Source organism: Toxotes jaculatrix, chromosome 6 (assembly GCF_017976425.1).
Source record: "Toxotes jaculatrix isolate fToxJac2 chromosome 6, fToxJac2.pri, whole genome shotgun sequence".
NCBI classification, from domain to species: domain Eukaryota; kingdom Metazoa; phylum Chordata; class Actinopteri; family Toxotidae; genus Toxotes; species Toxotes jaculatrix.
In genome coordinates, this window is record NC_054399.1 from 28,564,161 (window position 1) to 28,575,946 (window position 11,786).

General features: G+C 42.2%; 3 protein-coding genes across 4 annotated transcripts; 1 reads left to right on the forward strand and 2 right to left on the reverse strand.

The window, feature by feature from the left end:
• Positions 1 to 305: 305 nt before the first annotated feature.
• Positions 306 to 2,658, reverse strand: ndufa11 (NADH:ubiquinone oxidoreductase subunit A11). The gene is made up of 4 exons (XM_041040537.1): positions 2,535 to 2,658; positions 1,677 to 1,769; positions 1,385 to 1,507; positions 306 to 488 (listed from the first exon to the last, which is right to left on the reverse strand). Exons 1-4 carry the CDS (start codon positions 2,611 to 2,613, stop codon positions 376 to 378), a joined length of 408 nt encoding a protein of 135 aa, XP_040896471.1. The 5' UTR covers positions 2,614 to 2,658; the 3' UTR covers positions 306 to 375.
• A 213-nt stretch (positions 2,659 to 2,871) lies between these two features.
• On the reverse strand, positions 2,872 to 4,628 carry mrpl55 (mitochondrial ribosomal protein L55). The gene is made up of 3 exons (XM_041040536.1): positions 4,500 to 4,628; positions 4,030 to 4,270; positions 2,872 to 3,339 (listed from the first exon to the last, which is right to left on the reverse strand). Exons 1-3 carry the CDS (start codon positions 4,553 to 4,555, stop codon positions 3,190 to 3,192), a joined length of 447 nt encoding a protein of 148 aa, XP_040896470.1. The 5' UTR covers positions 4,556 to 4,628; the 3' UTR covers positions 2,872 to 3,189.
• A 1,397-nt stretch (positions 4,629 to 6,025) lies between these two features.
• On the forward strand, positions 6,026 to 11,651 carry ctns (cystinosin, lysosomal cystine transporter). 2 transcript variants are annotated; one of them, XM_041040110.1, is made up of 11 exons: positions 6,026 to 6,092; positions 7,018 to 7,120; positions 7,388 to 7,466; positions 8,479 to 8,569; positions 8,883 to 8,986; positions 9,236 to 9,373; positions 9,465 to 9,564; positions 9,817 to 9,936; positions 10,348 to 10,518; positions 10,798 to 10,915; positions 11,117 to 11,651. In XM_041040110.1, exons 2-11 carry the CDS (start codon positions 7,045 to 7,047, stop codon positions 11,260 to 11,262), a joined length of 1,143 nt encoding a protein of 380 aa, XP_040896044.1. In that variant the 5' UTR covers positions 6,026 to 6,092; positions 7,018 to 7,044; the 3' UTR covers positions 11,263 to 11,651. The 2 variants fall into 2 exon arrangements, with proteins under 2 accessions (XP_040896044.1, XP_040896045.1); XM_041040111.1 differs by having other exon boundaries at positions 9,239 to 9,373.
• The last annotated feature ends 135 nt before the right edge of the window (positions 11,652 to 11,786 follow it).

Sequence of the window (11,786 nt, forward strand, 5' to 3'; positions counted from 1 at the left end):
TTTTATTTTATTTTATTTTATTCTATTCTATGTTGTATATTTATACATGTTGCACTGGAGAAGGAGATGCTTTCCATCTCGTTGTACATGTAAAAGATGTCCAATGACAATAAAAGGCATTCTATTCTATTCTAAGACCAGGGGCACTGAAACACATCACTGGAATACTCTGAAAACCTAATCATAACCAAATGCATTGATGATAAAATCATTAAAAGAAGAATGCACTCCTGGAATTAAAATTCCTGGAGTATTTTCAACAACTGAGATGGAATCAAGGGAACTGACTCACAGCTCATTTAGTTGTTTTCACAAGAACTTTATTAAATTAACTCTTTTTACAACACACAGTTAATCTGACAGCCATCTTCCTCCTCATAGTTTGGGTGGTCCAGTTATCCTCCATCCCTCCATCTTGCCGACTTTTGTGAAGAAGGCCAGCGTTCCCAGACCCAGACACGCTGACGTACCTGTCACAGCACTATGGGCTGGGGGTGGACAGACACACACACAGAGCATACAGTATGGGTTAATTTAGGCAAACTGTTTTACCCTTTACCTGCTGCCTGATTTTCACCATGACAATGAGACTAAAACCTACAAATACAAACTCAATCATGATGTGAAAGATGGACAAACAGGCAAGTGAATCATTTCTGTGTCAACACAAAGTCTTATTAAACGACCTGCATGTTCCTTGATTAATAAACCAGTGTCCTCACCTGCCCAAATACAGAACTTGTTCAGAGGCTGATTCACAGTCAAAATCAACACTGAAGAAGAGAACACACAGTCTAACAGCTGGTGAAGATACAATGCTTTCTGTTTGGCTAATATAGCTCCTCACATCCCTCACTCAGCTGAAAAAACAGTACAAAGGAGGCAGCTCGTCCTCCTATTGTTCAGAAATCATTCAGCAACAGTTTAGGAGAAAAACACCTGGGAGCTGATAACACTGATAGGTTGTGTGTTAACTTCAGTGATGTTTAGTGTCTTTATGATTAAGTCATAGTTCAGATTCTACACACATCTTATTTTTATTTTATTAATAAACATATTTATTAGATTAATATTGCAGAGTTCCTGTTCCCACAGCAACCCAACTGATCAGAAGATCAATAAATATGTTATAATCAAAGGGGTGATGCTGTATGACAGCAGAACCTTGCACACATACACCTGTTCACCCTCCTCGCTCTACACTCCTTCAGGAGCCTCCTCTCTCCTCATCCTCTCTGAGACACAGTTAAGGGACTGGAACGTCCTCAATGATGGTGGATCTCAACTGATTTCTGGCTGAGGGACAGAGGAGCGAGTTTGGGAGGACACAGAATCAGTTGAATAGAAAGCACCTGCTGTTTCCTCTGAGGGGACTGACACTTACTTCTGGCTCCCAGGAAGATCCCAGAGGCGCAGCCTCCAATGAAGTAATTCATTGGGTCATCTGGAGCTTCACGAGCCTGAGCACTGAGACACGTCGCCATGCCAAAGATGGCTCCCATGGTGGCTGATGCGAAACAGACAGACACCCATATCAGCGTTAATAACGTGTATAGTTTATATTAATAATGTTTACCTATATACTGTCATAATCAGTCAACCTTGTGATGACACTCTAGACCAGACGACTATTTACTTGTGGATTTTTGAGTGATAATATGAAGATGAAACTTTACCCAGGGTAACAGTTGTGCTGGTCGCCCTCTGCAGTGCTGCCATTGCCGAATCAGGCTGGAATGCCACTATGTGGTAGGCTGAACCAACCAGGCCTGAAAACACACACACACACACACACATACATACATACATACATACACACACACACGCCATTCAAAAACAATGAGCAACCTGGGGAGGCTAAAGGTCAGGGTGTTCACGAAGAAACAAAACTGTCTGGTTTGGCAAATTGCATTAGCTCTGGTTTTCCCTGCCTATGACAGTAAGCAGCACACAGCCGCCTCCTGCTGCAGGAAATCATCTGAGACTGTGTCCTAAAGCAGTCAGGGTCTACACCTCTCTAACCACCTTCTCCCGCTAACTGTGCGCTCTCTGCAGCCGTGCAAAATCCGCTACGATCACTTTACACCAGTCTGCTAATATCAACCAGACACAGACTCAAGACTAAGACAGTATTAGATTAGATTATGACTATCGTAAATGAGTAAAACCACTGGACTTTTACTGGCAATTATCTTTACATTAGTTCAGTCAACTTGAGATGCTAAACTGTTCAAACATCTATACAAGTCTGTCTACGTGCTGGATTCATAGATTGGCTGCCTGTAGCTTAAGAAAACACTGAATGCAAAAAAAACCAAAGCAACCAAATTCGCGCAAATAAAGTAAAACAGAATTGGTTCAGTTCAGTGTTTGTGTTATCAGGCAGCAGCTGATGAACCCTGTACTGGGCTAACCCGCTAGCTCGAAGGCGTTAGCATTAGCTGAAACAGTTTGCCTTCACGGCCCCGCACAACAACAATCTGCATCTACAGACAGGGCGACTCGGAACTGTTTTTATCAGTGCTGATATTTACCCAATGCTGTGCCCAGTTTGGTGGTGATCCATGTTTTTTCGACGCAGTCCGTGCCCTCTGGTACGTCCCAGTACCCCATTTTCGGACTTAGCAAGGACACACTCTGAAGAACAGATTTCTCGCGAGAAATAGTCCTCGCGTGTTTTTGTCTGACAACCCAATTTACGGTGCATTACCGCCACCTACTGGAGTGGAGGACTCTCTGTAACACGTTAGTACGTTTCCTTCACTTAATGTATTATAAATAGAATATTTGACTTGGTCCTGGTTTGCGTGTTTATGAAGTGCATCATTGAGTTGTATGTTTTTTTTAAATAAAACTCATCACATGTATACGCAACTTTAAAACAATTTATTAACTTAACACTGTTACAGTTTACAGCTTTAATAGGTCATTTACACTTCTTAGAAAGTAACCCCAAAGAGTCAGAGTAAAACTCAGCAGCAGACCCAGCTACACATGGTGTTCAGTAAGTCATCCTGCCATGAAAATGTCAGTCTGGGAGTGTCCCCATTTGAATTTTTTGGAGGAATCACTTTTTTTGGAATGAAAAAGACCCAATTTAAATATACTCTGTATGGACAAATGGAAGCTTCAGGCAACAGTTTGATTTTTGGTGCTTAACATGCACATATATATATTAAAAAAAAAAACTCATTTATTCTTCCAGAACTGGCTGTATTTGTCAACTTCGAAGTCATCTTCATACTCGACCACCGTTTCTTTTTTCGTCTTCCCGACTTCTCTCTTTTTCAGTCGAGCTCGACGCTCCTCTTCAGACAGAGTGGACAGATTGATTGGCATCTTTCAAAAACACAAAGAGACAACCAATAAACAACGTGAAATATGAATTAACATGATCACTCATGTTCCTGTCATGTACCGCTCCTCACAGACATGTGTCCATTCACACTGGCACGTGCCACTGCTTATTTTGATATGCGAACGCTGTGTGCAGATTATAACTGGTTTATCACTCCGTTGCACTGGTAGATACCTCTTTAAGCAGCTGAGCACAGTGAGGAAAATTCTGATTATCAAGTTCAAATTATCAGCCACGTGCTAATCTCAGCACTGCTGTAGATTTATGGAAGTGCAGTGCTAATGCTGGAGCCCCCTTTAAGGGCCTTATCGCTGTAAGACTTATTTACTGCATCTGCTTAAATGAAGACAACAAGTGTATTTATCTCGTGACTGACTATCAATGTGTGTATTCTGATGCTGATCCAGATCATGTCTCCAGAGCTGTCTGGAGTCTGGATCTGCAGCTGCAGACCACCTACTGCCCCCATTATTAGTTTCATTGATAATCATTATTAGTCCTGTTAATGCTCTCTGACTTTGCTACTAATACAACTGCTTGAAATAAAAAATAAAACCCATATTGAAAGTTTCCTTTAACTGGAATTTATTCCAATGAGATTTCGACTTTATTTCTCACAAACCAGTGGTTATCAAAATGGAAGCAGAGAGTGAAGCAGGTGAAGTACTAACCACGAGGATGCGTCTGGGTTCCTTGTATCTGATGTTGATTGTGGATCCATCAGGCCGGACCAGCATCACAGGGTACAGCCTCTCATATTTCTGCCGACCGTAGCGCGCTATGGACGCCCTGTTGGAGCTGAGCTGGGCGGGCTGAGTGTGGAACAGAGACGTCGGACCGGACCAGGGGGTGTGTGCAGGGAGGGGTGCCACTGACCGGAAACCTGTCCGGGTGAGCACAGGGCAAACACACCTGTACGAACACACACACACGACCACCATTTACACACGCGTACAAAATGCACTGTAAATGTCGGATGTACCGTTTCCTGCCATGTAGCAGTTTAGCTAACTTGTGTTTTCTGAAAATCACCAATTACAACATTAGAGTTAAGCTACATTTGACCTGACTCTTTATCTCCGGTCACTTACAGGATGTTTGACAACAAACTAACATTCAGACGTTACCGTGCGAGGCTTACCGTGATAACAGACTCTGTGGAGGACAAAGCTTCATCAAAAACATGTTCGTCGTCATGAAAACAGTCACAACCACAGCAGTCGGGTGGCGGTGCACTCACCTACCCACACAGGAAGCACTTACCTAAAAGGTCAAACACACGGCGTTCACAGAGTAAATGTCCCGCTGAAACAATGTACAGCGCGGGTTTGTTCCGGTAAATTCAAGTGGTGCAGAACCATGAAGGAGAGGCCTGTTTGAAATGTTGGTCCAGGTTTTTTTTAAGGTTTATTAATGGGATGAATGAAGATTTCTAACTCTGAATCACAGTGAGACAATCGTATTAAAAATGGTTCAATGTTTTCAAGCGTTTGATGCTCAAGAGTGGCGACACCTGCTGGATAACTCACTGGTAACTCGAGTCAGTGTACTGTCTGACCTTTGACTTTTCACCTGTAAATTTACAATAATGAATATGGAATATAGACAATGAAATTGGTTTAGATTTTTTTTTTGTTAATAATAATTAATTAATAAATAATTAAATGATTAATTAATTTAGTCTCTGTGGATCTACAACAGAATGTGTAATGAATAAAAAAGCTTACATCTTTGATGTAAGCTTGAAAGTTCCCTTGATTTTGTTAGTGATCAAATACAAATAATCAACCTCATATTATTTGTAATAGCCTAAATCTAATTCTCATAAAGCCAAACTGTGTTTCTTCAAAAACAGAATCACATTTCAGTCATTTAGCAATAATTATGTCTACTGCTGATAATTTATCACTATTCTGCAAAAATGTTGAACCCCAATTATCAATAAGACCAAAATCATCTTTTTTTCAGTTGATGAATTAGAGTAGTTCATCCATTATTCTTGAATTAACATAAGTGGAGGATAGATCTTTTTTTATACTTATTTTATATACTATAAAAACCTCAAATAAAACAGGGGCTAATTCTGTAGAGAAGGGTTTATTCAATTCTGCTGTCACCGGGTGACTTGTTAGTTTTAAGCAGACTAACTGTATCTGCAGCATCTGTGGTTTAGTCAAGAATGACGGAAAGAAACGGTTCCATTTATTCTAGCAATGTTTATTTGTTTATTTATTTAATTTCCCTCAGACCACATCTTCATACACATGCAGTGTTATTACTGTGTGTACCCTGTGCAGTCCAAGGGGTCTGCAGACTACCTGAACCAGTCCTGAACACGCAGCCCTTAATGTAACTGTTCAGTAAAACATGTAAAAAAAAGTTTCCTCATTAAAGCAGCACATTGTTTAAGATGGGGAAACACAACACAAGAGGATTTGACTTTGGTGGACAAGGTCATGTGATGTTTCACTGTCTGAACAATTTCCCTCTGAGGGATGAATAAAGAATATCTATCTAGGAGAGAAGAGGCCTGATCCAGAGCCCTTATGTATTGAAGGTTTAGATTCACACTCCACACCAGTTGGTGGCGGTACTGCACTATCTTCGTTGTTTGAGAACCTTCAAAAAAATACACACACACAGCAGAAGTGAAGAAGACGTGTTGAGCGCCGTTTGTTAGGTTTGTCTTGTGACCAGCTGATGAGGAAGCAGCGGCAGACACGCAGCAGCAGCGGTAAGTCTGCACTCTTTCCACCTGCTCAGCCTCGGGAAGTATCGGGGGCGGGGGTCTGAGGGTCTGACCTGCTCTCTGAGAGCAGAGGGCTGAGAAAACGCTGCTCTCTTATTGTTTGTTGATCCGTTTATTCAGACATCACGTTTCTTTAACACAGTGAGTTTGGAGCCAGCGACCTGCAGATGTTATAACAAGATCCCATCTCTAAAACCAACAGCAGAGAGGCTTAGAGTCTGACTGTTCGGTTAAACAGTTAATAAAGCTTTATATTGTTCAGCAGTAACTTGTATAAACTACCATTGTTAGTTCTTCTGATGATTTATTTACTGACGAGAGATTTAGATTCGATTTTTACATTTTGATCGAGATGAATATTTTGGGTTTGCCAACTTCCTGAAATGGAAATAAGGAACGCGGATCTCTCTCTCTCTCTCTCTCTCTCTCTCTCTCTCTCTCTCTCTCTCTCTCTCTCTCTGTGTGTGTGTGTGTGTGTGTGTGTGTGTGTGTGTGTGTGTGTGTGTGAGTGAGGGGGGATCCCAGCTCCTTGACAGCTGCATTACTCAGACCTGTCTGTAGGCTCATGTATTAACACACCAGCAAACAGACAAACCTGAATTTGACCAGTTGACCAGTGTATTTTTGTGCGACAGGAACACACATGTAACTTATTATCATTCAACACACACACATAGAGACAGTGAGCAGGTCCTCAGATTCTGGTTTCAACTCATTCTGCTGTATGTGTTTGTGTATCCAGTGTATTATAGAATATTGTATTAGCACACAGCACAGTTATGGCTCCATCTTTGTCTCTATTAAATTTAATTATCTTTGCTTATATTTTTCTACTTTACTCAGTCTATTTATTTATTTATTTCTGTGTGTGTTGCTGAGATGCTGAGATGATGTGCCTCATGTCCGTTAGGTTGGCAGCATCCATCATTTTGCAGAGATGGCTGGTCTGGGCTTGACCAAGAGATGGCTGCCTGCTCAGCTGCTGCTCCTGTGGACACTGTCCAACATCTCTGGTAACTGACTGTTAAATCCGGTTTGTCCACCAGCTTCACTGTAAAAATGTATTTCAGTGAGGTTCCTGTGCTGACACAGAGGAGCTGACCCTTGGTGTATTTTGATGTTTTCTGACCTGTTATTGTTTGATTCAGAAAAAACATGTTGGATGTGTTCTGAAAAAGTTAAACCTTTTCAGTCACCACTGAAGCATGGAGGAACCTCACGATGATTTGATGATTCTTTACAGTTTAATTAAATATGACATTTCTCTGTTTGTCCTTCAGACTCCACAGTGCACTTGTTTGCTCCTGATGCTGTTACACTTGAGCAGTACTCTAAGGCCAACATCACCATTACGTCCAGGTAACCACACAAACACAACCTGTACGAGGGTCTCGGAAAAGCTGTGTTCACATTATAGCAAAAAAAAAAAACAACTTTTGAAACTATTGAGAGTGAAAGACACCGGGTGACTTGTCAGTGTGCTCTGTGGCTCAGATGTGATAAAAATAAAGCAGCACTCTGAGTGTTAATGCAGCCATGCAGAACACATTAGCATAATGTTGTTTTCTCAGTAGATCCTGCCCTAAATCATGTCAGAGAGTTAGAGATACATCTACATTCACACATATTCTTTCACCCACACCAGCTGACTGTGTTGTAGGCAGGTGAGAATTAGCTGAGAATTGAACAGAAACAGGTAAAGAGACTGCAGGGGGATTGGAATGTGCCCAGTTTCTGTTGGACTGGCTGCATCTGTCTTTGCTTAACAAGGTAAATTAACACCAAACTTGTTCTACGGTGTCTGCACAACAGGTTTCACTTTGTTAATTATACATTAAAATGTTGGGGAAAGCTGTGCTGGTTTTTTTTTTTTTTGTCTGTAAAGCACAGTAAGTTCCAGTCCAGGACTCTGCTCACTGTGGTTTTCTGTTTTAGTTTGCTGAGGCAGATGTTATGTAATGTTTAACATCTTAAAAGCTAACCTGGCTCAGACCTCTGCACGGCCATAAAATAAAAGTGTGTTGGGGAATGGGAGTTTTACTGTGGGAGCTTCAGCTGGAAAACAGACATGACTCAGCTGCGTTTCGCTTCTTAATTCTCTGAAAGCTCTGGACTTGTCTACACCGATCATGTAACATGTTACACAACACCCACACTTTACACAGTACTACAGCACTGACGGAACTCAGCTGCACTGAATCTGCTGATGCTGCTGCTTTTACATTTTTACAGAGAAGAACTAAAAAAAAAAAAAACCCAACATGATCAGCAGGTTAAAGAAGTAAAACCAGATCCTGGAAGCTCTTAATGCTCCTGCAGATTGTGGGGATCGTTGTTGTTCTGAATCAGTGTTTTTGTGTCTTTTCTCTAGTTCCCCTGTCAACCAGTCAACTGTGATTCAGTTAAATGTCACCTACAGCTCCAAGAGGAACTACTCGTCTATAATCACACTCCCTGAGCAGGTAACACATGAGACCAAGTACAAACCACCTCGTAAGTATAGAGGTGTGTTACAGTTACGTTATCATTTAAATAGAAGCAACAGTTAATTTATCTTAAGAAACATAATCTGTTACCAAAGCCTGATCTAACTTATTCCTCTGTGCCATGGAGCTAAATATATCAAGAGGCCAACACCAACATCAGCAGACAGATAGGGACCATATTTATCTCTGTGTGATCACACTGATTTGAGGAGGGGACACATGGAACTGTCCACCAAAAAGCTGTTGACTTAAACCTCTTGACTTTGTGTTGTTGCTCCTTTTTGTTTAGGTGTTGCTGCCAGAGGCAGCGACCTCAGTCAGTTTCAATGTGACCGCCCATGATGTCGGTCAGGTGACCACATACCTGCTTAGCAACAACACAGACTTCGACAGGTGGGTCTCAGTACAGAAGCAGCATGCAGTGACACGAGACCTGAAGGACATGTGGGCATTGAGCATATGTCCATTTGAAGAGACAAAGTCCACAGTCGTATGTTTCTGTAAAAGTTAATTCTAGAGTTCAGAAGAACTGTTCGATCAGTCCAGTGTGTCCAAAACAACCACCTTGTCTTCTGTTTATGCTACAGTCATGGTACATCGCCACTGTTTCTTTGTCTGTAAGCCTGATTCTCTCTCCTCTAGTAGTTCCGTCAGGATCCGCTTCATGGTGATCCACAGCAACGTGGTGTCAGTAATCAGTCAGGTGATTGGCTGGATTTACTTTCTGGCCTGGTCGGTGTCCTTCTATCCACAAGTATGGGAAAACTGGAGGAGGAAGAGGTAGCTGTCCTCTGCCTACAATGTTTTTTTTTTTACACTCTCAGAAATTAATATCATGATCTACACCATGATCTAACATGTTTGTTTTCAGTGTTGTAGGTCTCAACTTTGACTTCCTGGCTCTGAACCTAACCGGCTTCATCGCTTACAGTGTCTTCAACATTGGGCTGTTTTGGATTCCACAAATAAAGGTAACTTCCTCCTTTAAAGGGGAGCTCCCCTGTCCTTGTCTGGCTTCAGTTACAGTCATGATTTCCTAATCAGATACAATGGGGACAAAAGTTCAGAAACACAGTGTTTGTCTGTAAATTTGAATCAGTGCAACTTGATGAAGTAGCAGATTATTTTGGGCATCTCTTGTTCCTGCAGCAGGTTTTCAGAGACGTATGTCCACTGTGTGTGGTGTCAGTTGTCTGTTACGTTGCTGTGTGCCTGCCCTGTAGGAGGAGTTTCTGAAGAGGAACCCAAATGGAATCAACCCTGTCAACGCGAATGATGTCTTCTTCAGTCTCCACGCTGCCCTGCTCTGTTTGGTCTACTTCAGCCAGGCTGCTGTATACGAGGTGTGTGTCTGTGACGTAGAGGAGTCTGTGATACAGGTGATGTTAGAAATATATCTCAGGTCCCAGGATTCAGAAAAGATCCTTCTTGGTGTGGTCTGTTGCACCTGTAACCACACACCCAGCACTGCTGCAGAGCTCAGGACTGAGATTCTTATTCACTTTGTTTGGTCAGGGTTAAAACAACCAGCTCTGCAGCAGTGGACCTCTTCAGTCCTGGTGGCTATGTCTGCACTGATACCAGGCTGTTCAATGAGTCTGAGTCACACAGACCTTTGGAAGCACCTTTCCACATCAAGACCTGTTGTGGAGAAAATGTCAATGAGAAAAATATGAGAATTGTGGAGGTGTAGACATGCGGTTTGTCTGACAAGATATCACCGACTCTGTGTCCCGGTGTCATGTCTCTTTCAGAGGGGGGGTCAGAAGGTCTCCCGGATGGCCTGTGGTTTGCTGCTGGTTGCCTGGACGTTTGCCCTGGTCAGCTTGTTCGTTGCTGTAGCCAAACAGATCACCTGGCTGGATTACCTCTACTATTTCTCCTACATTAAACTAGCAATCACTCTGATCAAATATGTGCCACAGGTAAACAACACACACATCACGTTTCCTGTCTTTTTCTCCTCCTGTATTTAAAATCCACTGATAAAACTCATGTACTGCAGTTTCACTGATTCCATTTTTTTACTGTGAGATAAACACAGCATCTTACTCAATAACTGTGGGCAGCAGGTTCAAAGCTGTTGCGGTAAATCCAGCCCAGGGTCATATTTCCTTGTGTTTTTTTTTATTTCTTGTTGTTGATTGGAGGAGTGATCTCTGACAGGTGGTTACAGTGCTGCTGCTTTCTGGCTGTGTTTCCAGGCGTACATGAACTACAGGAGGCAGAGCACGGAGGGGTGGAGTATTGGTAATGTGCTGCTGGACTTCACTGGTGGAATCTTCAGTATTCTTCAGATGATTTTACAGTCGTATAACAACGGTAAGTACTGAGGTACCGCTGATCCCTCTGCCGGTAGTAGTAGTTTCATGATCAGCATCATGAAGGTTCATCAGTATCAGTTTCCTGATTTTAATGAAAAGTGAGAACACATTTGACCTGCTGGTGATAACACGCAAACATCTGTCACAGAACACAGTCCACTGTGCATCAGACTGACAGAGCTGGTGTGTGTCTCCTCAGATGAGTGGCGGCTGATATTTGGAGATCCCACAAAGTTTGGTCTGGGTTTGTTCTCTGTGGTGTTTGACATCCTCTTCATGACTCAGCACTACTGTCTGTACAGACGGCACCCACAGTACGAAGCTGTTACAGGACAAGAGGACTGATGCTGACTCAGTGCTGTGTGGACAGACTGTCTGAAGACACTCAAGCACACAGGAGCACATCATCAATTTCTGTCGCTCAGAAACAAGAACGAGCACAGCTGATCGACCAATGGGTGGTCTGAAAGCTGCTGGTCTCGGTGGTTGTCTTCCACCATGGGATCATGTTACAGCAGAGTCCTCCAGAGCAGGTCTTACTCATCTGACTTCTATCCAGCAGCTCTGAACTCACAGGGTGCCTTCTTCTGAAAACATCTCAGGATCAGCACGCCTTTGTTTTTTTGGGGTTTTTTTTTTTTTTACCACTGTATAAATATTTCTGTTGATAGAATGTATAAGAAAAAACTGACCTATTGATATAAACACTTTTTATTAAATTCGGTATCACGTTTAAGCTTTGCTGTAGTGTCAGTGTTTGATAAAGGTCTGACTGTGTCAACTGAAACAGCTTCCTGTTGCACATTCTACTCTAACAACAACCCCACGTTTAGTTTGGAGGTTAGATACTAAAATACTCAATATCACCA